Raw genomic sequence first — 25,353 nt, forward strand, 5'->3', positions numbered from 1 at the left:
GACGCTACAAAAAAGACACAAACATGCTGTCCTTAGACTTCTATAGAGAAGAGAGGGAGACGGAGTAGAGAGAGGAGACGCAGACTGCTGAAAAGTGTTAGGTCATCCCAGTGTGTGTGTGTGTGTGTGTGTGTGTGATAGACAGAAATAGGAGAGGGCCCTGTGCTCTTGTTTAGTCTGTGTGCAGGGTATAGAAGACATGATAGCAGTTAGGCTCCACCCCACTATTTAAGATAAAATGGAGAATTGACCATAGATCCTGCAGAGGGGATAACTGCTAAATAAAGCACTCTTATTTTTCCGTCGAAACAGCCATATGAGGGCTTGTTGTTTGCAGCACGTGTTGTAGTCTTTGACAGCATATACTGTGTCAAGCAAACGCTTGTTGATCAGTTAACTGTATCGTTTCTGCAGCAGAAAATATTATCGTTGTCGGCAGCAGATCTTCCTGTGTAAACAGGGAGATGTGCTGCAGACATGATAGAAATGTTTGGGGACAAACGATCGTAGTAATGATCGCTCGTCCCCATACATTACTGATAATAGCTCTTTGTGAAAGGAGCAAACGAGCGCCGATCAACGAGCGGTCTCCTACTCAGTGACTGACAGCCATTTGTGCTTGCACACACATACAAAATAGGCTGTCAATTATTCAGTGAGACCGCCCACTGGACTCCTAAGCCCAGAATGAGCAGAGATTTAAATGAATAATATGCGCGTTATACTGAATCTATTGCCACAAAACTATTTATTATTCTGCTCAGGTTTTCCTGCTCAATGTGAATGGGTAGGTGATGCAGGTTTATATGCACCATCAGCAGGGGCGTAACTAGGAAAGACTGGGCCCCATAGCAAACTTTTGACTGGGGCCCCCCCTCCCCTGGGTGTCACACAACCCCCCCCCCCCCCTTGTAGATAGTGCCTTTTTTACAGCCCCCCCCTGTAGATAATGCCATACAGCCCCCCCTCTGTAGATAGCGCCATACAGCCCCCTGCAGATAACGCCATACAGCCCCCCTGCAGAGAACACCATACAGCCCCCCCTGTAGAGAACACCATACAGCCCCCCCTGTAGGGAACGCCATACAGCCCCCCCTGTAGAGAACGCCATACAGCCCCCCCCTGTAGGGAACGCCATACAGCTCCCCCCCTGTAGGGAACGCCATACAGTCACCCCCCCCCCCCTGTAGGGAACGCCATACAGCGCTTCCCCCCTGTAGGGAACGCCATACAGAGTCCCCCCTCCCAAAAAAATGCGACCTACAGTGTGCCGTACAAGATACATGTATCCCCTCTCCACAGGATCTCCACAGGACAGGGGATACATGTGTGATCGCTGGCAGCGATAAGGAGAACGGGGGACTGAAAGTCCCCTGAAGTTCTCCATGACTAACCTCTGACTTCCGGCGTCTGCGCAGCTCAATAAAAATGAAAGGAGCGCTCGTCACACATGCGCGACTGGCGCTCCATTCATTTCTACGGAGCTGCCGACACAGACCCCGGAAGTCCGAGGTTTGTGATGGAGAACTTCAGGGGACTTTCAGTCCCCCGTTCTCCCTATCGCTGCCAGCGATCACACATGTATCCCCTGTCCTGTGGATATCCTGTGGAGAGGGGATACATGTCCTGTGGAGATCCTGTGGAGAGGGGATACATGTCCTGTGGAGAGGGGGGGGGGATACATGTCCTGTGGAGAGGGGGGGGATACGTGTCCTGTGGAGAGGGGATACATGTCCTGTGGAGAGGGAGGGGATACATGTCCTGTGGAGAGGGGATACATGTCCTGTGGAGAGGGGATACATGTATTTTGCTCTATTTTGCGCCTTCAGGACCAGACACCGTTTAGCCATTTTTAGCACGTGTTCGTTAAACGGTTATAACTTTTTTATTTGTTGGGCTAACGACGTGATTTTTGCGACGTTTTTTCCGTAGACAATGCAGGTTTAATTTATTATCGTTTTTATACACACCTTTTTTGCTATTTTAGAATTTTTATTCATAAACTTTGAAAATAATAGTAAAAAAAAAAAGCTTTTTTACATTTCAGCTATTTTTTTTTGGGTAATAACATAGTTTTACCCTAAAATAGACCTTTTATTTGTGACCGTCATTGTCTACCGTAAATTTTAATATATTACATGTCTATATTAGGGTAATTGGGTCAGCGCTAGCGTTACAACAATGTTTGGCGGGGGGGGGGGGGACGTTTTTTTGGGGGGTGGGTATTTTATGTGTATTTATTATTTAAATTTTTTTTGCACTTTACTTTATTCTTTTTTTATTATTATGGTCTGTCCCCCAAAGGTCAAAAAAGACCTTTGGGGAACTTTATATATTTTCTTTCTTTTACACCATGTTTTTCCACTGTAACTGGAGCTGCACGGCAGCCCCAGTTACAGGGGAAATAAGCCCTCTCATAGTGACGATTGTCACTAATAGGGCTGTGCTGGGTCTAGTAAGACCCAGCAGCAGTCTGCCACTAACGGCACCCGGCGATCATGTGACCAGTCACATGATCACCGGGAGGAATAGAGACAGCGCCGCTGCTGCTGTCTCTATTCCTATACACAGCGTTCATTGAGCGCTGTGTAAGAAGACATCGGAGAAGACAGAAGCAGCGAAAGCTGCTTCTATCCTCTCCTCAGGGTCCCCGGCAGTGACTGACTGCCGGGGACCCGACATTCAGCTGCCCGATCGCGCGGGCAGCAAGTTAAAACCCGAGCCGTAGAAAGTCTATGGCTCGGGTTTTAAGGACCCTGACCGCTGGCCGTAAAAATACAGCCAGCGGTCGGGAACCAGTTAATGGCAGAGCGGGGAGATACCTCCCTGCTCTGCCGTAGTGTTCAGTGGCGTCGCGCTGTAGCAGCCATAGCGGCTGCTAGCGGAGCCTCCGGCCATGGTGGGGGCCCGTGCCGGCGGGCGACACGGGCCCCCTCATGCCGCGGGCCCCGTAGCAGCCGCTACTGCTGCTACGGCGGTAGTTACGCCACTGACCATCAGGTGTGCAATACACTGCAGATTTATAGAACAAATTTTAGCGACTAAATTTCACAATGTTTAAACATGTTAGGCCCTGTTCACACAGAGTATTTTGACAAGCTTTTTGGCGCGGGACCGCTCCGCAAAACTCGTCAAAAGCTTGCCGAAAATGCCTCCCATTGATTTCAATGGGAGGCGGGGACGGTTTTCTCCCACGAGTGGTAAAACCGCATCACGGGAGAAAGAAGAGACATTCCCTATCTTTGCGCGTTTACGCCTCTGACCTCCCATTGACAGTTTTTTGCCCGTAGCACTCAATGGGCACAAGCGAAAAATGCGGTGAATATCGTGGCAAACGACGTGCAGGAAGGACAAAATCTGCCTCAAAATCCCAAACGGAATTTTGAGGCAGAATTTTCCTCCTGCAAAAAAACTCAGTCTGAACACAGCCTTACATAGTTTTTTAAATATGCTACCTGTGGATATTGCAACAAAAAGAGCACATTAAACACAAAATGTTTGCTTTTTTGTACCATAGCAGTGCGGTTCATCTTTTGTAGCCAAGGTCAGATAAACATAACTATTTGACATCCTGCACATGGCCATCGACGTAATCCCGGTCCGTGATTATGGCTACGGCCGGCCGCGGACAGTCATCCGCAATTTCGGGCCGTGCTCCCATTAAAAAGTATGGGAGCACGGTCTGTAAAAAAAAAAAATAGGACGTCTCCTATTTTTTATGGAAGCTTTCTACGGCATGGACACCTTCCCGTAGATATACGGGGAGGTGTCAGTCAGCCATAGAAATGAATGGGTCCGTAATTACGGATAAAATCTCCAGTCGTGTGCATAGGGCACACGACCATAGCATCTGCATCAGCATCTGCACTGATTCAAGCAGGCAGTCTCTGCTGTGTGAGAGGAGATGTAAAAAATAGAGGCGGAGTGGCAAGAGTAATTTGAGCTAGCAGGCTAGAAAGTGTGACAGTGGCCAACACTATATCAACTGTATCCATACTTCCTAACTATCCAGTTTTTCTCGGGGCTGTCTCACGAACGGGGAGCAAAGTGTGAAGGGACGTGAATGTGCATTTGCGCTTTCTGGGTGTTTTGTGGGCGTTCCCTTGTGGATCAGGACAGGGGCTTAACAGTGTCCTGCGAATAGGAAGTAAGTGTATGGCGCACATTTATAACAACTTCGTGACAGCGAATTAGGAAGGAGAGGTTTTCAGCACAAATGCTGAGCTCTAAAAGGAAAATCTCTACATGAGGATCTAACAGCACTGAAGTTTTATTTTTTTTCACTGGTGGTACACTTTAATGGTCTAATTTTATGATTAATGTAATTGCGTTTTATATTAATAAAAATGTAAAAAATGTAAATACAACTGTATTTTATATATTTTCTTCTAATCTAACATAATTCATTTAAGCATGTACCCATTTTATTTGTTTAACCTGCAAAAGAGAAAAATATAGTTAGAATTTATAAGAAATCCCATCAATAATGCATTATTGTTTTTTCCTTTGTGTGTGTGATTTTATTTTTAGCACCACTATGTCTATTTACTTGGACCCAGAATATTCCACACCACTGGGAGGCAATGACGTTTCTGTGGTGACAGATCTCTACCTGAGCTTGTTTTCGCATTATGTGGATGAAGAGCAGTTTGTATTGAGGGTACAAAAGTGTATTGCCACTCCTGATGGCGATATTACTAATGACAATAAAATGCAGCTCGTCAGTGGAGGGTAAACTTTTATATTTTATGCATTTCTGGCTTATTATTTGTAAAATTCAGTTAGGAGACAAACTAGTAAAGGTTGTTTCAATAGATCCCCGATGTCAAAACTGTAATACTTTTTAGAATGAACTGCATAACTGATACATTTTTGCATCAGTTGCCAAATCCATTCTCTACTGACATGAATTGTGCAGACCTATGCTCTTCCCAGTGTTATTTTGATATTAAGATCTAAGGATTAAGGATTGGACAACTGATGCAAGAATAAATAAATTGTGGAATTCTTACAGTGCATAAAACAATCAGATTCAAAAGACGATATGGTGAATTCACTCATTCATTTTTAGACTATGTTGAAACAGATCTAGCAGTATAGGTGTGAATAGACATAGGGGCCTCTAGAACACGTTGTATATAGTAGGTAAGAATTGATCTGACGAGCCAATATTCTTTATGTAATTTTGTAACTTTTAATAATTCTTACTTATTCCATATACAGTATACTATGTTCATAGACATCCAATATACAGCACATCTCCTACAGGAATGAAGCTTATACAAATATGATTTACAAATATATCAACGATAAATACCTGTTGATATAAGCGGATTAGATAGAACTAATTATATCATTTTATCTTACAACCTCTACTTTCCTAAATGACTAACATAGAAAAACATTAATATTGAAACTTATACTTTACAATGAATTGTCATTTACTTTAAGGGAATGTATCATGTATTTAAAGAGGCTCTGTCACCAGATTATAAGTGCCCTTTCTCCTACATAATGTGATTGGCGCTGTAATGTAGATAACAACAGTGTTTTTATTTTGAAAAACGATCAATTTTGAGCAAGTTATGCACAATGTTAAATTTATGCTAATTAGTTTCTCAATAGACAACTGGGCGTGTTTTTACTTTTTTACCAACTGGGCGTTGTAAAGAGAAGTGTATGACGCTGACCAATCAGCATCATACACTTCTCTCAATTCATTTTTAGCAGTACTCGCAACACAGTGTGAGCTCGCGAGAACACGCTGTGCAGTCACATACTCCCACATTAACTTTACCGAAGTGTCTTGAGAGTGAATAGACATAGCCTCCAGCCAGGACGCGATGTCTATTCACACTCCCGACACTTCGGTAAATTTTCTGTGAATGACAGTACAGCGTGATCTCGCCGTGCTGTCTGAGTAAGTCCCAAAGAAACTTTACAGAAGCGTCGGGAGTGTGAATAGACATCGCGTCCTGGCTGGAGGCAATGTCTGTTCACTCTCAAGACACCTCAGTAAAGTTAATGTGGGACTATGTGACAGTACAGCTGTGTTGCTAGTACTGCTAAAAATTAATGGAGAGAAGTGTATGACGCTGATTGGTCAGTGACATACACTTCTCTGTTCAACGCCCAGTTGGTAAAAAGTATAAAAACGCCCAGTTGTCTATTACGAAAGTAATTAGCATAAATCTAAAATTGTGCATAACTTGCTCAAAATGTATCATTTTTCAAACTAAAAAACTCTGTTATCTACATTACAGCGCTGGGACAGAGCCTCTTTAATTTTAGTTTCTGTATTTGACGTATATAGATGATAAATAAGGCGTTTGGTCTTTTTTAATGTTATAGCTATTTATTTATTCTTTATCTGTAAAAAGATTACCGTATTGGAGACACACACTTGCTCCCTGTACTTCTGGTGTAGTTAGTACAACAGGGTGTGTGCACTGTATGGCAGATGAAATGAATGGGAGTCAATTGACTATTTGCAGTCTTCAGGAAGTGATGGAATACAGTCCTTTCTGCATGGATCAGGGAAAATGCAAACAGAGCCTTATCTGTGTGTATATTGTTGCTATCCTACCTTATCTAGACTTCCAGTAATACAATTGAGTTGTCATTACTCGCCAACCCTCTAATGATAAGATGATTAGCCTCATCCTGTGTACAGCATAGATGACAAGTGAGCTACAGAGAGCTGGAAAATGATTACGTTCCGGTTAATTTGATTTCCTGTAACCTCTACAAAAGTACCACCAGGAGGATTTCTTAGCCTCCAGAGGAACAGGAAACAACAGGAAGCAGTTAAAATTCCCCATCCTCCTTACCATTTCCAGTTAATACTTGAAAGCCATGATAAAGTAAATCCCCCAAAAATATTTTTATTATTCTTTTAAAGTATGTACAGTACAGTGCGGGAGAACACCCAGTGCTGTCATGGGTGTTTAAGGAAAATCAAATTACTGGTAAGTAATCAACATTTTTCCCCTACACCTCCAGGACAGCACAACCATGAGGATAAGAATAGATTTTTCTAGGGAGAGAGAACGATGACCTGTAAAACTTTAAGGCCAAAACTTGGTTTTGATCTTGGTTGGATATTTCGTAGTGCTGGAAAAAGTTTTGGACTTGACGACGTCACAGCCTTGCAGATCTGCTAAGGAGGAATAAACAGCTCTGGTTAAACCTTTTGTTAAACCTCTGGTTGACCTTTAAGAAGCAAGGGGGGAGGCTTTTCCATCAGCTTGTAAGAAAAGGAAATAGCTTCCTTAATTTATCTTGAGATGGAAATCTTTCTTTCTTTATATCCCTTGTTCTTGCCATGAAACTGGATCAATAATTGCTCTTGACATATGAAAGTCTTTGTCTTCTCCAGATATGTGATGGTGCATCAACCATATAATCTATGGAACTCATTTTTAGGATAGGCACAGAAAGAAGGAATGTATACCTATTGTTGTCAATTAAATCTAGGTACTACTTTTGGAAGTAAAGATGGTAGGGCTTTTAGTGTATCTCTGTCCTCAATAATGGTCAGATATGGAGGACTGGATGAGAAATATTGTATCGCACAGACTCAACAAGCAGTTGTTCTTGCTAGAAGGGAAGCAGTTTTCAGGAGTCAGGAATTTTAATGAAGAGTTCTGAATTGGTTTGTAGATGTCACAAGGCCAGTAGAAGTTGTTACTCTCACGAGGCCTACGGGCGAAGGTGTGAACCCACTATATTGCCAACAGACTTGGCAAAGGGCTAAACTGGGTAGAGGAGTCTAAGTGATAACTAGTTTTTCACCCTTTAGCCTCTGTACGGAGACATGGACTTGTGTTCGTACCAGCGGCTTATGGATCCACTGTGCTACTGAACCAGCTTAACATAGGACCACCTCTAAGGGCATTATGTAAGTACCCTGGTGTTCACCCTTTAACTCCCATACGGGGATCTGGACTTGGCTGCGGGTAGACTACCAAGTCTCTACCACTTGAAGTGGTGCCGGTATCCAGTGGACCAGGATATGATGGTGAAGTTCACCGAGGATACAGCCACTGGCAGATGATACCTTGGCAGAAGTGTGTGGGTTACAAGTCGCAATTCATAAACCAGTAGTAAGCCTCAGGCTCGTCTCAGGTAGTTTGATATAGACTGGCAGTAGATAGCGGAATGCAGACTGATGGCGGGTAATAGGACATAAACTGGCAGCAGGTGGAAGGATAAAGACCGGTTGCGGATAGCTGAATACAGGCCGGTAGTGGATAGCTGAAGGCAGGCTAGTAGCAGATGGCTAGATACAAGCTGGTAGCAGATAGCGAGGTGTGGACTGGTATCAGGATGCAAATAGGAACCTTTGCAGGACACAACTGAGCTGTACCAAAGTTTCTCAGGCATCAGTTGATCTGAGGAAGTGCCTTAAATAGTCCTGGAGCAACAGGGATTAAATTGGGAGGTTTTTGAATTGCGCACGTTCCCTAAGGGGAACGTAGCCGTGAGCAGAAGGGGAGGCACGACAGAAACGCCTTCAGCCACATAGAGCAGTGGGACCAAGCCGCCGGCAAGTTAGGCAGGAGACCCTGCGGTGTGGACTGCCGGTAGGAGCTCAGCCGCCACCGGAATGACAACATGGCTGATAGAATCCTTCATTTGCTACTCCCAAAATTGTCTCCGTTGGCAACAACCGATGTGGACAAGCGTGGTACAAAGACAACAGACTAAACGCAAGGTCAGAACTGTAGTGTCGGTCAGGGAAGGTGACAAACGTTCACTTCCGGTTATCCGAATCAGAGATCAAGGGCAGGCAGCAGACTGTTGTCACAGGAAATAGAAAAATGATCAGGACAGGCGGTAGGTAGGGGTGATCAAGTTCAGGCAGTGTCAATTTCAGAATGTCCAAATAGATGATGTAAAAATGATTGCTAGCAAGTAGGAGTAAGAACTTAATTACTAAGGCATGGAGCAATGTAGAAGCTCCTTTTCTTTTATAAAAGGAAAGTTGTGCACTAGAAGCAGTGGCAAGAGAACCAGGAGGTGAGCGGTGGTGACAGCATGGGAGACTTCCAACAGCATGAACCTGAGGAAAATTGCGGCAACAGCCAGGATCCAGAAGACCCTGGGGACCAGTAAGTATATGGCAGCGGGAGCAGAAGGCAGTGGCAATTACAATAGGAATGTTTAGTAAGTGCTGTAAGTACTAGATTTAGATCCCAAGGTGAAAATCTTGGCACCGCAATGTGAGATATAGCTTTAAATGATTTCTTAATATATGGATGGTCAGCTAATTTCTGATCCAGGAAGGCGCTAGGTGCTGCGACATGTACCTTTAAACCTGTTTTTTAGTCCAAAATCCAGACCGGACTTAAATAAATCAAGGATAGAATATATTTGAGGCTGGAATAAATTCTCTAACGAGGAGGTCCAGTTTAGAAAGGATAGGAAGGTTCTCAATACTTTCTCATAAATCTTAAAGTGACCTTCTTCCTGCTTTTTAACAAGGTGTCTACAACCTTCTCTGAAAGACCCTTGCCTCTTAGCAACCTCCGCTCAACATCAAAGCTGTAAGATTAAGCTGCCTCACCTCCGGTTGTAGTACTAAAACCTGTAACAGTAGATCTTCTATGTGAAGTAGACGCCAGGAGGCTTCCTGAAACGTCTGAAGTGACAACGGGAACTACAATCGCATGGCCCAATATGGAGCTAGCAGGATGACCCTTGTATCCTTTTCCAGCTCTTTTATTCAGAACCTTGGGAATGAGAGGAAAAGGAGTGAAGGCATACAGCGGTCCGCTCCTCCAGTCTGAGAGGGCATCAACTCTGGTTGGATTTTCCTGATAGGACAGGGAAAAAGTATTTTTATCTTCTTGCTATTTTTGGTTGAAAATAAATAGATTTCCGTCTGTCCCCATCTTCTCACATTGCTCCTGAATATCTGCAAATTCAGACAACAATTATCTGGGAACACAATTTGCCTGCTCAAGTATTTCGCCACCTTGTTCTCTGTTCCTCTGAGATAAATGGCTGTCAGGGATGAGATATTGTTTTCTGCCTAGGTAAAAATCTTTGACACCTCTCAAAGTTGATGGCTCCTTTTTTTCCCTGCTTATTCAGGTACGCAATAGTAAAGATTGTCTGAGAATATCTTGCCATCTTTGTTTTTTTAATTAATGTACCAGGACCTTCAGAGCCTCCCAAACCTTCATCAGTTCTTTAATTTTTGAGGAGGCCTTTGATAGGGGGAGAGTCCAGGATACCTGACAAGTTTTCTGACCTGAGTGAACTCTCTAGCCGTAGCTATCACACTAAGTGGAATTGACTTCTTGTAGTTAAGAGGTTCTTATCCCAGCATGACAAAAGGAAGGATTAAAAGGTTATTGAATGTGCCTGGGCCCATCGGACTGCTGGAATGAAAGATGTTAGTGAGGCTTCGTTCACATCTGCGCCAGGGTCCTGTTCCGATGTTCCGTTGGAGCTTTCCATCAGAACGGGACCCTGACTGACACAAGCGGAAAGCAAAGGTTTCCGTTTCCATCAGCATTGATTTCAATGGTGACAGATCCGATGCCAATGGTTTCTGTTTGTCTCCGTTGTGAAAGGGTTCCATCATTTTGACTGAATCAATAGCATAGCCGACGGAACCCTTGCACAACGTAGACAAACGGAAACCATTGGGACCAGATACGCCACCATTGAAATCAATGGTGATGGAAACGTAAAACCTATGGTTTCCGTTTGTGTCTGTCAGGGCTCCGTTCCAACGGAAAGCTCCGATCGAACATTGGAACAGAGCCCTAGCGCAGATGTGAACGAAGCCTAACACTGACATTATCTCTCTAACTGAAGCGGATGTTTGATAGCAGAATAAAGAGATTGTCTGAATCAATGTACTGTAGATCTGATTTCTTGTTGGACAATGAAAGATTGGATTTGTGAGTTCAACAGAACTCCAGCAAATATTTTACGTTTTTTTAACATTATAAGTTCCCTGGGGGTTGCGAGCTGAATTCCAATTGGTAACCCTAAAACATGATATCCATTATCCATGCACTTGAGATTTTGGAACAAGTTTGGGTAAATAATTTTAATCTGCCCCTTACGTATCTTCTGTCATCATTGGGTATTCCTGGAAGATCTTTTTCCATGATTGGCATTGAACAGGAATCGTTTGTTCTTCTGTCTTTGATTTTACATACCTTTTCTTAGAATATTGAGGGCTCTTACTTTGATTCCAAAAGGACCGTCTTTGTTGAAAAAATGAAGGGAGACTACTATATTATCTAGGCCAGTGCCAAAAAGTTTGTCCCCTTCACAGGGTATGGGGCACACTCTTGATATGGACCCAGCATCTCCTGCCAAGGAACGAAGCCAGATGGTTCTCCTAGCTGAATTAGAAAGAGCAGCAGTTGTAGCATTAAGTCTGAAAGAATCAGCAGAATTGCCAGAGACGGAGAAGCCAAAATCTGCTCTCTTGGAACCTTGGATTTAAGATGATCCTCTAATTGTCCATCCAAATTTTTACAAATCGTGGCAGCAATAATTGGTTTAAGAGCTGCTGTGCTATCCTGCTTTAAGATACCTTCTGCTTTATTGTCCGTAGGATATTTTAATAGTCTGATATGCACAAAGGGAAGAGACGTACATTTGAAATTTTTTGCTACAGGAGCATCAATTCTGGGAGTCTTATACCATTTCTCTGTATCCTTTTCAACAAATGTTGAATGTTTTTCCGTTTGAAGTTTCTAGGGATGAACAGCCTCTAATCTAGGTCTGTCCACTACTTTCTTACCAGCTTCTTAATATTTTTAAAAGAAATACTCTTGTTCTAGAGTCCATATCCTCGAACATTTGCTCCTGTACCAACCTGGGCTCCTTGACAGCCTCCATCTTCATAGTGGTTCTTATCACCTTGAGGAGCTGCTCAATGTCCTCAGCCAGGAATAAGTCTTTCACTATTGTCATCAGAAGAATTGTCAGAATCCATCTCTCCCTTTACCTGATGAACATCCGAAACTGACAAATCCTGTGGGACTGACCTGGAAGCATACGGAATAGGAGAGGCTGGATGAACTCTCTGAGTGCCGAATCCATTTCTTCCCATATCATGCTACTTATGTTCTGTAAAAGGGATGGGGATTTCTCACTTACTATTTCCTCCATATATTTCTGCCGAAGTGCTTTTTTATGTCTAGCATATTCCACACTTATTAGCAGGCTGGATCTTTTGAGCGCCCTGTTTAACTCCCTGAAATATAAATTCATATAAGTTTTTGTCACGTTGGGTGCCTAGACCCACTGGGCCATACTGCCTTAATGGTATGACAGCTGGCCAACAGGACACAGGTAAAAGTCTATAGTTTGTATATGTGTATCTGTGGTTTCTTCAGACAGTAGCGAGGCAGGCTCCGAAGGGACTTTGGCAGCAGGCAGACACCAGGCGTGGTGTAACAGGACAGACGTGGAACACAGCACAGCACGACTCCAACTCAATACGGTACTTGACTAGGATAGCACGGGATACAGGTTACAGGTAGCAGGAACAGGAAACACTGGGAACTGGAAGACACTGGGAGACTATTTGCAGAGACAAACTAGGGTAACGACAACAAGGCTCAGGCAATACAGGGAGGGGCAGAGCTCTTCTTATAGTCCAGGGTGCTCTGGGAGCAATCAGCTCAATCTCACACCTGACTCCTTAAAGGGAATGTGTTGCCAGCAAAACATGTTTTGTTTTTTTTAGTTAAACAATTAGTGTGTAGGTGATTAAACATTGTTCTAATTTTTTTTATTTTTTTCACGAGTCAGGAAATATTATAAATTGGATTCAATTTATAATATTTCCCAGCACTGGTCACTAGATGGAGCAATTCCCAAAATTGCAGCATTGCATGTGGTAAAGCAACCACATTGCTTTATGCTGCAAAATTGGGAAAAAATCCCTCGCTCTAGTGAGCTCTCAGAATCCCCCCCTCCTTTATCCTGGCTAGTGCCGGGAGAAACTAGGGGTTTGAACGGTCTAACCTCCTACACTGTGTGTCGCCATTTTTTGAGCTAACACACAGTGTAGAAGGTTTACATACACTAGTAAACACACACTGAAGCACGAACATCCATAGAAATCACTTACCTGCTCCAGTCGCCGCCGCTCCCTCCGGTCCGTCCGCTCCGTCTGCTGCCGCTGCTCCATGTGCACAAGTCCGGAAGCCGCGACCGTAAGTAGTAATCTTACTGTCCGGCCGCGACTTCCGGTCCACAGAAAAATGGCGCCGGACGGCGCGCATTTCAAATTGGACTGTGTGGTAGCGGCGCATGCGCCGTTCCCACACACACGGCGTACACCATAGTGGATGGAACGGGCCCCGTTCGCATTCCCTATGGGACTGGAGCTGCCGTATTCCATGTCTGTATGTGTCGTTAATCGACACATACAGAAATGGAAAAAAAAATGGCAGCCCCCATAGGGAAGAAAAAGTGTAAAAATAGAAAAAAGTAACACACAAACACACAAATAAATATAAACGTTTTTAATAAAACCCTAACATAAAACTGATATAAAAAAAAAAATTTTGGTGACACTGTTCCTTTAAGGCTGGAATGAGCTCGCGACCACCCTGGTGGTCACTGTTTAACAGGACGGCCGCATGTGCAGACATCTCTGGAGAGAAGGGCGTCAGCCGGATGGAAGGAGTTCGTGGTCAGCGACCACGGACGTTATAGTTTTGCTTGCAAAAAAATATACAGGGAACACTAAAGGAAGCTGCTTATGGAATAAACCACAGTCTTACCGAGCTGGAGTCTCTAGCTTGGACAGCAGACTCTATACGGGACATCTCAGCCAAACTCATTTTCAAGAATCAAACAAAGTAGCAGCCCAGAGTAGAGACACCATGCGATCACCCTTAGGGAAAAAAACTCAGATTTTCTTAAAACCTGTCTTAGTGGCAAAAGAAAAAATGTGCCTGCACCTTGAAGGGGCAGGACCATGCCGCTCTTCAGCATCCAGTCCAAGAAAAAAAATGCTGCTCCCGTCGAAAGAGGGATTCCCTGAGGTCCAACACAGCCGATCTAGAAGCCCGGGGCCACCTGCAACTGCAGGACTTACACCAAGGTCCTGGAGAAGAGGCATCTGCCGCTCGGAGCTCAGCGCCCTGACCCTATCCTTCCTGACGTGAGTCACCACTCGTCTGTCCAGGGGACAAAAAGAGACCGGGGCGCAATGAATCTGATACTACAGATCCTGCTTTTCATGTCCCAAGCGATAGGAAACAACTCTTTGGAGGTGGGGAAACTCTCCTGGTGCTGCTGTCGAAAAGGTGTAGGAGAAAATATCAGTTTATTGTGACGGCTCTAGTGGCCACTTTTTTTTTAAAGTAAATAATGACTTAAAATTACTTAAAAATTTCATTTAAGGAAGTCATTTTCTGAAGATACATTCCCTTTAATAAATAAATGACCAATTAAAATTATACAGTTATTCAGGTAGAAAAACTTTTATAGCTCCTTGTTTAATATATCTATATATACTAGTATATTCATAGTTTGATATCATGTTTAGAATATTATTTGGCCTAGAAATATACCACTGATATATGCACTTATATAAAGAGGCCATACACCATGAATTTGTCCAGTTTTTAAAAACAATTTGGGCAGCTGCATATGTGGTAAAATCACAAAGAAAAGTTCATACCTGTTAAATCTGCCACCACGCCAGCACTGATGAATATTATGGTCCTCCACCGATCTCTGTTTACATCACAGCTATAACAGCACGTGATTGGCTGAAGCACTGACATCAGATGCTATCGTTGCTACGTTGTATACACAGACGGGACCATTAGCACTGGAGTGGCAGGAGCTTTATCTAGGTAATCTAGGTAAGGATTGTTGTTGTTGTTTTACCAAATATGCAGCTGCCCAATTATAATTATTATTTTATTTTTTTTAAAGATGGACAAACCCTCTAAGAATTTGATTTGAATTTGATACATTTGTCTTTATAAATGGGTTTTTATCATTCTTCACAGATGCCCAGCTGACCAGGGAGTTTATGTAAAAATACTGCAGAATGGGATATCCTTCGAATCCAGATTTCAATTCAAAGCATTTGCATTCAATGGTTTTCCTCTTGTTTTCATTACCTGTGATGTGTCTTATTGTATTAAATACGAAAATTGTATCATGGTAAGTATTATCTATGAATGTTTTAGAATATTAAGGGCGAAGTGAATGACATTCCTTAGTCAAAACCAGTATAAAGAAATCTGAGAATTGAGAATAAGTCAGATTATTATAAAATAAATAAGATCTTATTTATAAATTTTAAAGGGTGAAATTTAGGATTCAGCTAGTTGGCTTCTCACATGGCTGCAAAATACATCTTTCATTCCTTCTCTTAGAAAATGTTATGTCATTGACACATTCATAATACGAATCAATGAATTTCTTTGGGGAGTGACAATGTGTCACAATCACGTCCATCAGCCAGCAGAAGTAGCATTCTAGCTTCTACCTTATATGATTCCAAGAGGGGTCCAGGATCAAAACTTTTCCTAATCATTTTGTTAGGTACTTAATGTAATGTAAAACGTGAATGTATTTATGATGTGGATAAAAAATTGTACTATTTTGAAAAGGTTACTAAATTATAATGTTTCTTTTGGTGGCATCTTTATGTTTTTCAAGGGAACTAGGGAAACAGTGAATGTTCAACATTTCATCTCGAGCAGAGGACAGGTTTACAATAGTACATAGATACACACAAATGGCATCTCAATCTTAGGCTAGATTCAGACACTCGGACATGAAAAACGTTACGTTTTTCACGTCCAAGGTGCCCCCCGTTTTCACGGACGCCCATAGACTAGGAAAGGATCTTTTAGACTTCTTGCCATATACATACCCGCATGTGTGTTCTTTGTCCCTATTCACTTCAGCTTTTAGGGTATGTGGCAATATAAATGCGGTGCCCGCTGGTGTTTCTTGTTTAGGACAGGATCTATATTTGAATGGAACCTTCACACAATCTGTTGAAACAATTCAATGTTTGGGTATAAGGCTTTAGGCTGTGTTTACATCTGCATTCCAGGTTCTGTTGTTCTGCTCAGTCATAGGAGCAGAAAATCACTGGATCCATCACATGGCAGAAACCAATGGTGCCCAATAGAACTCATTGACGTTAATAGGTTCTGTTGGGTTTCCGTCATTTTACTGGACAAAATAGTATGGGGGGCCTCTGACGCAGATGTGAGCAGGGTCTTAGGTGCTTTTTAAAACAAAGAAAATGAACTGGCTGACCTAAATCACAAACTGATTGTTCTAAACTACTTCACATATATTTCTCATAAACATATTTTATATACTGATCTCCATTTAACAGTCATAATAGAAAACAAGGGGAGAAGGTAGGATCCAGCGCTGAAGCGTTTAAAATGGAAAACGATTTTCCAAGTTTAATTGTTAGATTTCTAAAAGGAAGTTCAGTGATATGAAGTCCAGGGTGTATAGGAAATTGGAGGGAGGGTATCCTCTGTAAGCCTACGCGTTTCGGACAACGCTGTGTCCTTAGACTTGGCTGTGTTCTACCTTCTCCCCTTGTTTTCTACGTGATACTCCGTGTGCCGACACGAGGATCCGGGCGCTGTCAACGACACACAGGAGTGTGTCAGGTGAGCTGGAGGATTTTTTCTACTTTTTTGTAACAGTCATAATACTTGTAAACTAGATTCCCTATTAATTAAATTTTTGTGATTTCAATAAAATTTATTATATATAGTAATTTGCTGACTTATGTATAGTAATTAGCATCTTTTACTTATTCAAGTCTTGATCTTTTTAACTTGCCAGGACCAAATATGTATGTTGCCATAAGTACAACAAGATCCATTATCACTTAAAGTAGCTGTGTGATTTGGATAACCCAAAATAACCCAATTACAAAAATATATTATATATTTAAAGCACTTATATCCAAATACATAAACGAATACCTCCAGCATTATCGGTAATAGATAAGACCCCCAACCCACCTACAAAGTTACATACAAGGGGCAGATGTTTCTACAAAAAGATATATGATCACAATTGATCTTCCACAAAATCTGTCAAGTAAAGCCAAGTCCCAAACAACATAAAACCCAAAGTGGGAAGGAAATATTACTCACTTTAAAATGTTATAAATAATATAAAAAGTAACACAAACGCATGTTAATATCTACTGTGAGACATACTAATATGACAGCTATTCTAGGATGCCATAGTGAGTTTCATATCACACTTCATCAGAGCAAAAGTATGATCATTCTGCTGAAAAATCAGAGCTTTAGATAGTGTATATTGGGATCAGAGAGCATCTACTGATGTCACTAGACCTCAAGATCAGACAGCTACACTTAAAGGGGTATTCCCATCATAAGCATTTATGGCAAATCTACAGTATATCAGATCCATTTCTTGTAACAGACCCTGTACTTGTGTGGTCATTACATTATCAGGATAGGTTTCTTTATGCCCTGGAAAGATTACAATTAATGTATGCTAGCAGAGATCTTGAAAAGTGTGAGAAATTGATATGCAAACTATTAGAAAGATTAAACTTTTCAGTATGAATTGATTAAGATTTATTTGCTAAAGTCAGAATACTCCTTTTATAGCAGTGTGATGAAAGCAGTTTGAAGACACAAGAGCCATCCTTAAAATTACCTGGTAAGTCTTAGTCTGGGTTCACATGACCATGTTACGTCCGTAATGGACGGAACGTATTTCGGCCGCAAGTCCCGGACCGAACACACTGCAGGGAGCCGGGCTCCTAGCCTCATAGTTATGTACGATGCTACGAGTCTCTGCCTCGCTGCAAGACAACTGTCCCCTACTGTAATCATGTTTTCAGTACTGGATAGTTGTCCTGCAGCGAGGCAAGGACTCCTCTGCATCGTAGATAACTATGATGCTAGGAGTCCAGCTCCCTGCACTGTGTTCGGTCCGGGAGTTCCAGCCGAAATATGTTCCGTCCATTACGGACGTAATGTGCTTGTGTGAATCCAGCCTTATTATAAATTCTTACTTCTGTACATCTTGGTAGAACAAATATTTTGGTAGAATAACTTTTTAGTTCTGTGAGCAACCGCATTCAAGCGTCAAGCAAGAGCTAGATAAGGGCAAGCTATATCAGTCTTAGGATATATTCACATGCAGCAGATTTGTTGCAGAAGTTTCTGTGACTGAAAATCGGTTTCATTGATCGGAATGGTGTGGTTTTAGCAGCAAGTGCATGGATATCTGCAAGCCTCATTCAGATAAATGGCACAGTGTCAGAAAGTTCTGACAAAAAGCTGCTGCGTGTGAATCTAGCCTAAGGCCTTATTCACACGAGCATATTTCATGTCCGTGTTAGGTGCGTTAAAACAACGGACGTCATAAGGACTTATGCAATTCAAAGGGGCCATTCAGACATTCAGTGTTTTTCACGCAGTGTGTGTCCGTTGCGTGAAACTCACTGCAAGTCCTATTCTTGCGTTTTTTGAGCATCACGCACACATTGAAGTCTATGGGTGCGTGGGAAAAAAACAGCACACGGACGTCATATGTGTGCTGTGCATGATTCACGCAACAGTTGCTAAAGAAATTATAAAGAAAAAATAAACATCTCCGTCAGTTTATTTTACTGACATAAAAAAAGGTGTGACATACTGATGACATACGCGCGTAAAACGCAAGAAAAACGCAGTGTTTTTTATGCATGCAAAACGGGCACGTTAGTGTGAATAAGGCCTAAGGCCTCATACACACGAACGTAAAAACACCCGTAATTACGAGCCTTAATTACGGCCTGTAATTACGGGCCCATAGACTTCTATTGGCCACGGGTACCTTCCCGTATGCTTACGGGAAGTTGTCCGTGCCGTTGAAAAATATAGAACATGTCCTATTTCAGGCCGTAATAATAGCACGGGCAGGCCCTTAGAAGTCCATGGGGCTCCCGTAATTACGGATGGCTACGTGTGTGCACCCGTAATTACGGGAGCGTTGCTAGGCAACGTCAGGGGATAGTCACTGTCAAGGGTGCTGAAAGAGTTAACTGATCGGCACTAACTCTTTCAGCACCCGGGACAGTGACTACCGCAGGAGTTAATAGTATTAAAAGTTAACTTACCAAGAACTCTTCTTCTTCTTCTCCTTCCTCCAGTCCGGCCTCCCGGGATGATGTTTCATCCCATGTGACCGCTGCAGCCAATCACAGGCTGCAGCGGTCACATGGACTGCCGCTTCATCCAGGGAGGTCAACCTGGATGTCAAAATAGGGACAAAATAGGGACACGTCACCAAGACAACGGCCAGGGTAAGTATGAACTTTTTTTTACTTTCAAACGCTGCGGAAACTCTGCCCAAAAGGGCTGCCCCTTCTCTCTATCCTGATAGAGAGAAGGGCTGCCGATTAGTGCAGAGAAAACGGGTCCGTAAATAAGGGTGGAATACTCGTGACACCGGACCCGTATTTACGGGCAAGGGTCCATAAATACTGGTGGAATACGGGTCGAATACGTGTGACAATGGACCCGTATTTACGCCAGTATTTACGGGAGGAAAAAAATATGTTCGTGTGCATGGGGCCTTACAGAGTAGATTTGCTTGATGCATCCCTAGCAGTAATTTCCTTCAGCAACATTGGTGGCTTGTCATAGTGATGGAGTAAGATACAGCAATCTTTACCCAATTGGCTCAGCTGTATTAAACTGCCACCATGTAACTTAAATTCCTCCACACCTATATTTTTTTCCATGTAGCCCTCTATTAAATGTAGTTGCTCAGGTTTGATGTGGATTTTTAACTTTATGTTTTATTTTACTTTATTTGTACAGGTGAAGACACAGTGTGTTATAGTGAGTATTTAAATCTACTGTTTATGGCAAATAAAAGATACACACCAATCTGTTTTACTGTCTATGCATTTTACACTGTCGATTTGTGGCATCCAATGTTCCAGGACTCATTTCTTAGTATTGTTAAATGATAATTTGTAGTATTGTATGTATATACATATATATGTATGTTTGTGTGTGTGTGTTACATATATAAAGAAAGGCTCTAGAGGATAGAGCTGATACGTTGCACGCACAGGGGGCAATAAATACACCCTTTATCATATTTTCTGCGGAGTGCTGCCTCTTTTTTGGATTTTTTTGGATTTTATATATATATATATATATATATATATATATATATATATGCACACATATATAATATTGTATTATGAAATGTAATCCATTAACTAGTGTTCAGAAAGTAGACATAAGGTCTCATGTATTATGGCTCTGAAATTCTGGTGAAAATCTTACTATTAGTGCCTCAGCCAGATACTTCTTTGTGTCCCACTCCATAGAAGAGGATGCCATCTATAAGGGCATGACCAGACGTGGCGGAATTGCTCTGGAATTCTGCTGCGGACAGTCCGCTGCGGAAATCCGCAGCGTACACATTTCTCCATTGCTTTCCACAGCTTTTTAGTGAGGTTCGTTTACACGTTGTGGAAAACTCCGCTGCAGACCATAGGCTGCGGTGCGTAATTTGGTGTCCGCAGCATACACTGGTTGTTGCGGACGTGTAGCCGACTTGTTGCGGACTCATTGCGGAATTTCTCCATTGACTTCAATGGAGAGTCAAAATTCTGCAATGAAGTCTGCAGATGTTATGTGTCTTGCGTAGCGTATTTGTTTTATGAACATGACATTTCTTCATTCTGGCTGGACCTATGTATTTCTAGGTCTACAGCCAGACTGAGGCCCCATGCACACTAACGTAAAAACGCCCGTAATCACGGGCCGTTATAACAGCACGGGCAGGCCCATAGAAGTCAATGGGGCTCCCGTAATTATGGGTGACTACGTGTGTGGGCACCCGTAATTACGGGAGCGTTGCTAGGCGACGTCAGTAAATAGTCACTGTCCAGGGTGATGAAAGAATTAAACGATTGACAGTAACTGTTTCAGCACCCTTGACAGTGACTTCCGATCACACTATACATCAACCTGTAAAAAAAAAAGAAGTTCATACTTACCGAGAACTCCCTGCTTCTTCCTCCAGTCCGGCCTCCCCGGATAACGTTTCAGTCCAAGTGACGGCTGCAGCCAATCACAGACTGCAGCGGTCACATGGACTGCCGTGTCATCCAGGGAGGTCGGGCTGGATGTAGAAAGAGGGACGCGTCACCAAGACAACGGCCGGGTAAGTATGAATTTATTTTACTAGGGAAAGGGCTGTCTGTCACGAAGCGGGTTAGTGGACCCACTAGGCCGTACCGCCGCAGCAGGGAGGCAGCTGGCCAAACAACAGGACACCCCAGAAATACAATGTCCCGCACAAGGGTACCTGAATAGTCCAGATGGTGGCCGCAGCTCTGGCACAGATGCGATGGGTGCAGCAGATGGCGCCAAACGTGGCGGATGACACAGGAGCTGCAAGTTGCGCCAGACGTGGCGGATTCCTCCAGACGTGGCAGATTCCTCCAGACGTAGCAGATGACACAGGACGTGGCGGATTCCTCCAGACGTGACAGATTCCTCTGGACGTGGCAGATGATACAGGACGTGGCAGATTCCTCTGGACGTGGCACGACTAGATACTAGGGCAAGGCACGGAAACAGGAACGGGGAACAAGGTACGGGTAACAACAGGAACGGGACCATTTGCAAGACAGACTGGGAAAACTAACAACGCTCAGGCATCGAACTAGGGGGCTGGACCCCTCTTATAGCCCAGGGTACTCACGGCGAAGGTGAGTGGATGCAAGCGCTGGCGTCTCCTGAGGAGGAGGCTGGGGCCAGCGCTTGCCGACTCGTGGCTGCGGCTGTCAGCGGGAGGCTGGAGCTGACAGCCCGCAGCCACGGACGTTACAGTATCTCCCCTCTTACGCCCCCTCTTCTTGGGACCGGAGCGAGAGAGAAACTTCTTTAGAAGAGTAGGGGCATTGAGGTTCTCCTCTGGCTCCCAGGACCTCTCTTCGGGACCAAACCCCCTCCAATCCACCAAATACAAGATCTTTCCTCTCACTCTCTTGGTGTCCAAGATCTCCTTTACCTCAAAGATGTCAGAGGAGCCGCTGGGAGCAACCGCAGGGCTGGGAGTCTTGGAATAGCGGTTTAGGATCACAGGCTTCAGGAGGGAGACGTGGAAGGAGTTGGGAATCCTGAGGGTAGGAGGCAGCCGAAGCTTGTAGGCGACAGGGTTGATCTGCTGCAGGACCTCGAATGGTCCAAGGAACCTGGGAGCGAACTTGTATGAAGGCACCTTCAAGCGAATGTTCCGAGAGGACAGCCAGACTTTAGTCCCCGGAAGATACTGAGGCGGCTCTTTTCTCTTAATATCTGCCTTTCGCTTCATGCGATCTACTGCCAGCAAAATAGAGGACCGGGTCTGTTGCCAGATTTGCAGGAAGTCCCCATATGCAGAGTCAGCAGCGGGAACCTGGGATGAAGTCGACACAGGAAGCGGGACTCTGGGATGTTGACTGTAGACGATGTGAAACGGAGAGGAAGTGGTGGACTCACTTGTGTGGTTGTTGTAAGAAAATTCGGCCCATGGTAGAAGCTGTACCCAGTTATCGTGCTGTGAAGATATGAAATGGCGGAGATAATTTTCCATGATCTGGTTGATCCTCTCAACTTGCCCATTGGATTGGGGGTGATAGGCAGAGGAAAAGTCCAATCTCACATCCAGGAGTTTACAGAGAACTCTCCAGGTAAACTGAACCCCCCGGTCGGACACAATGTGAAGAGGCAAGCCATGCAAGTGGAAGATGTGCTGAATGAAGAGACTTGCCAGACGAGGAGCAGAAGGTAGGCCGGTCAGCGGGATAAAATGAGCCATCTTAGAGAACCGGTCCACCACCACCCAGACAGTGTTACATCCTGCTGAGGGGGGAAGGTCTGTGACGAAGTCCATCGCAATGTGCTGCCAGGGGGCATTGGGTACAGGCAGAGGTTGAAGCAGGCCGGCAGGCTTGAAGTGAGTCACTTTGTTAGAGGCACACACCGTGCAAGCAGAGACAAAGTCCAGAACATCCTTAGGTAGCGTGGACCACCAAAAGTGACGAGTAATTAGGTCTCGGGTTTTACGGACACCGGCGTGCCCAGCAAGTTTAGAACTATGTCCCCAGCGGAGAATTCTACTCCTGTCCGCCAACCGAACAAAAGTCCTCCCAGGAGGGATGTCTCTAACCTGCAGAGGATTAGCAGTGACGATGCAGGACGGGTCTATGATGGTCTGGAGGGACTCCACCGTGTCTTCCGTCTCAAAGGATCTGGACAGGGCATCGGCCCTCACATCCTTGTCTGCGGGACGGTAGTGGAGCGCAAACAGAAAACGGGTGAAGAACAGCGACCACCTGGCTTGACGAGGATTAAGTCTTTGAGCGGACTGAAGGTAAGTGAGGTTCTTGTGGTCGGTGAAGATCAGGATGGGGTGAGCAGCGCCCTCCAGAAGATGTCTCCACTCCTCCAGAGCCAATTTGATGGCCAGCAGCTCCCGATCTCCAATGGAGTAATTGTGCTCAGCAGAAGAAAACAGTCTAGAGTAGTAGCCACATACTACTGCCTTTCCTTTGGAGCTCCTCTGGAACAGAAGTGCACCTGCACCGACAGAGGAAGCGTCCACTTCCAGTGAGAACTGCCGAGATACGTCAGGATGATGGAGGATCGAGGCTGAAGTGAAGGCACTCTTCAGGCTATTAAATGCAGACTCTGCCTCTGGAGTCCACACTTTGGCATTCACACCCTTCTTGGTAAGGGTCGAGATGGGAGACGTCAGAGAAGAGAATTTAGAAATAAACTGCCGGTAGAAATTGGCGAATCCCAGGAACCGCTGTATGGCCCTTAAGCCTTGGGGACGTGGCCACTCCAGGACAGCCTTCACTTTCTCAGGATCCATCTTGAGGCCTTGATCCGAGATGATGTAGCCCAGGAAGGGCAGAGAACTCTTCTCAAAGACGCACTTTTCCAGCTTGGCGTATAAATGATTCTCCCTCAATCGTAGTAGAACCTGACGAACATGCCTCCGATGAGTCGTCTGATCTGGGGAGAAAATTAAAATATCATCGAGATAAACAACAACACAGACATAGAGTAGATCTCGGAAGATGTCGTTAACGAACTCCTGAAACACTGCGGGAGCGTTACACAGTCCGAAGGGCATCACCAGGTATTCGTAGTGCCCGTCCCGGGTGTTAAATGCCGTCTTCCATTTGTCACCCCGGCGAATCCGGACTAGATTGTAAGCCCCATGCAGGTCTAGCTTAGAAAAAATTTTGGCCCCTCGTATGCGATCAAATAGCTCAGAGATGAGTGGCAACGGGTATTTGTTCTTGACTGTGATCAGGTTGAGGCCCCTGTAGTCAATGCAGGGACGAAGGGATCCATCCTTCTTTTTAACGAAGAAGATTCCAGCCCCGGCCGGGGAGGAAGATTTTCGTAAAAAACCCCTCTCCAGATTCTCCTTTATATAATCCGACATGGATAGAGACTCAGGCAGGGAGAGAGGATATACCCGTCCACGGGGAAGAGAGGCATTAGGAACCAGTTCAATGGGGCAGTCATAGGTGCGATGTGGAGGCAGCGTCTCAGCCTCCTTTTTGCTGAAAACATCTGCATACTGAGCAAAATGGGGAGGCAGTCCCGACAGCGACTGAGGCAGAGAAGGCTTGACAGGATGGATCTGCAGCAGACAACGACCATGGCACTTGGAGCCCCATGGGAGAACCTCTCCAGAATTCCAGTCCAGGACTGGGGCATGAAGTCGAAGCCAAGGCAGGCCCAGCAGAACAGGATTGATGGCTTTGGGCAAAACAAGGAACGAAATAAATTCAGAATGAAGTACTCCAACCTGGAGCTTCAACGGCTTGGTTCTAGAGGTAATGGGATCAGGCAGAGGCAGTCCATTAACAGAGGCAACAGCCAAAGATGTCTCCAGGGGAACTGTGGGCAGCTGAAGATGATCCACAAGCTCTTTCTGGATGAAATTTGCAGCAGAGCCAGAGTCAAGATAGGCAGAGACTTGATGCGTCCTGTCGCCGGATACCAGGGTCACAGGAATAGTCAGTTTGGAAGCGAATCCTCTGTTAGATTCTGTTCCACCTAGTGTTGTCTCTCCAACCAATCCCAGGCAATGGGGTCTCTCCGGCCTCTGGGGGCACAGACGCACAACATGGCCTCCATGGCCGCAATACAAACAAAGTCCAGAAGTGCGTCTACGTTGTCTCTCCTGGGTAGACAATTTAACATAATTACTCTGCATCGGGTACTCTGGTGGGACGACTGAGGAGGATTGTGGGACAGCAGAATCCAGCCTGGGAAGTTCTCTTCCCCGGAGAACCTCTTGGGA

The 25,353-nt window shown here is 44.3% G+C and overlaps 1 protein-coding gene across 1 annotated transcript in view; it reads left to right on the plus strand.

Moving 5' to 3' along the window:
• Positions 1–25,353, plus strand: part of LOC142741821 (uncharacterized) — a 92,257-nt gene that overhangs the window by 6,890 nt on the left and 60,014 nt on the right. Inside the window, exons 3-6 of the mRNA XM_075851150.1 lie at positions 4,531–4,731; positions 15,012–15,168; positions 17,637–17,688; positions 19,842–19,862. Of these exons, the coding sequence (XP_075707265.1) occupies positions 4,531–4,731; positions 15,012–15,168; positions 17,637–17,688; positions 19,842–19,862 (431 nt within the window). The remainder of the gene's footprint in view (positions 1–4,530; positions 4,732–15,011; positions 15,169–17,636; positions 17,689–19,841; positions 19,863–25,353) is intronic.

Source organism: Rhinoderma darwinii, chromosome 2 (assembly GCF_050947455.1).
Source record: "Rhinoderma darwinii isolate aRhiDar2 chromosome 2, aRhiDar2.hap1, whole genome shotgun sequence".
NCBI classification, from domain to species: Eukaryota; Metazoa; Chordata; class Amphibia; order Anura; family Rhinodermatidae; genus Rhinoderma; species Rhinoderma darwinii.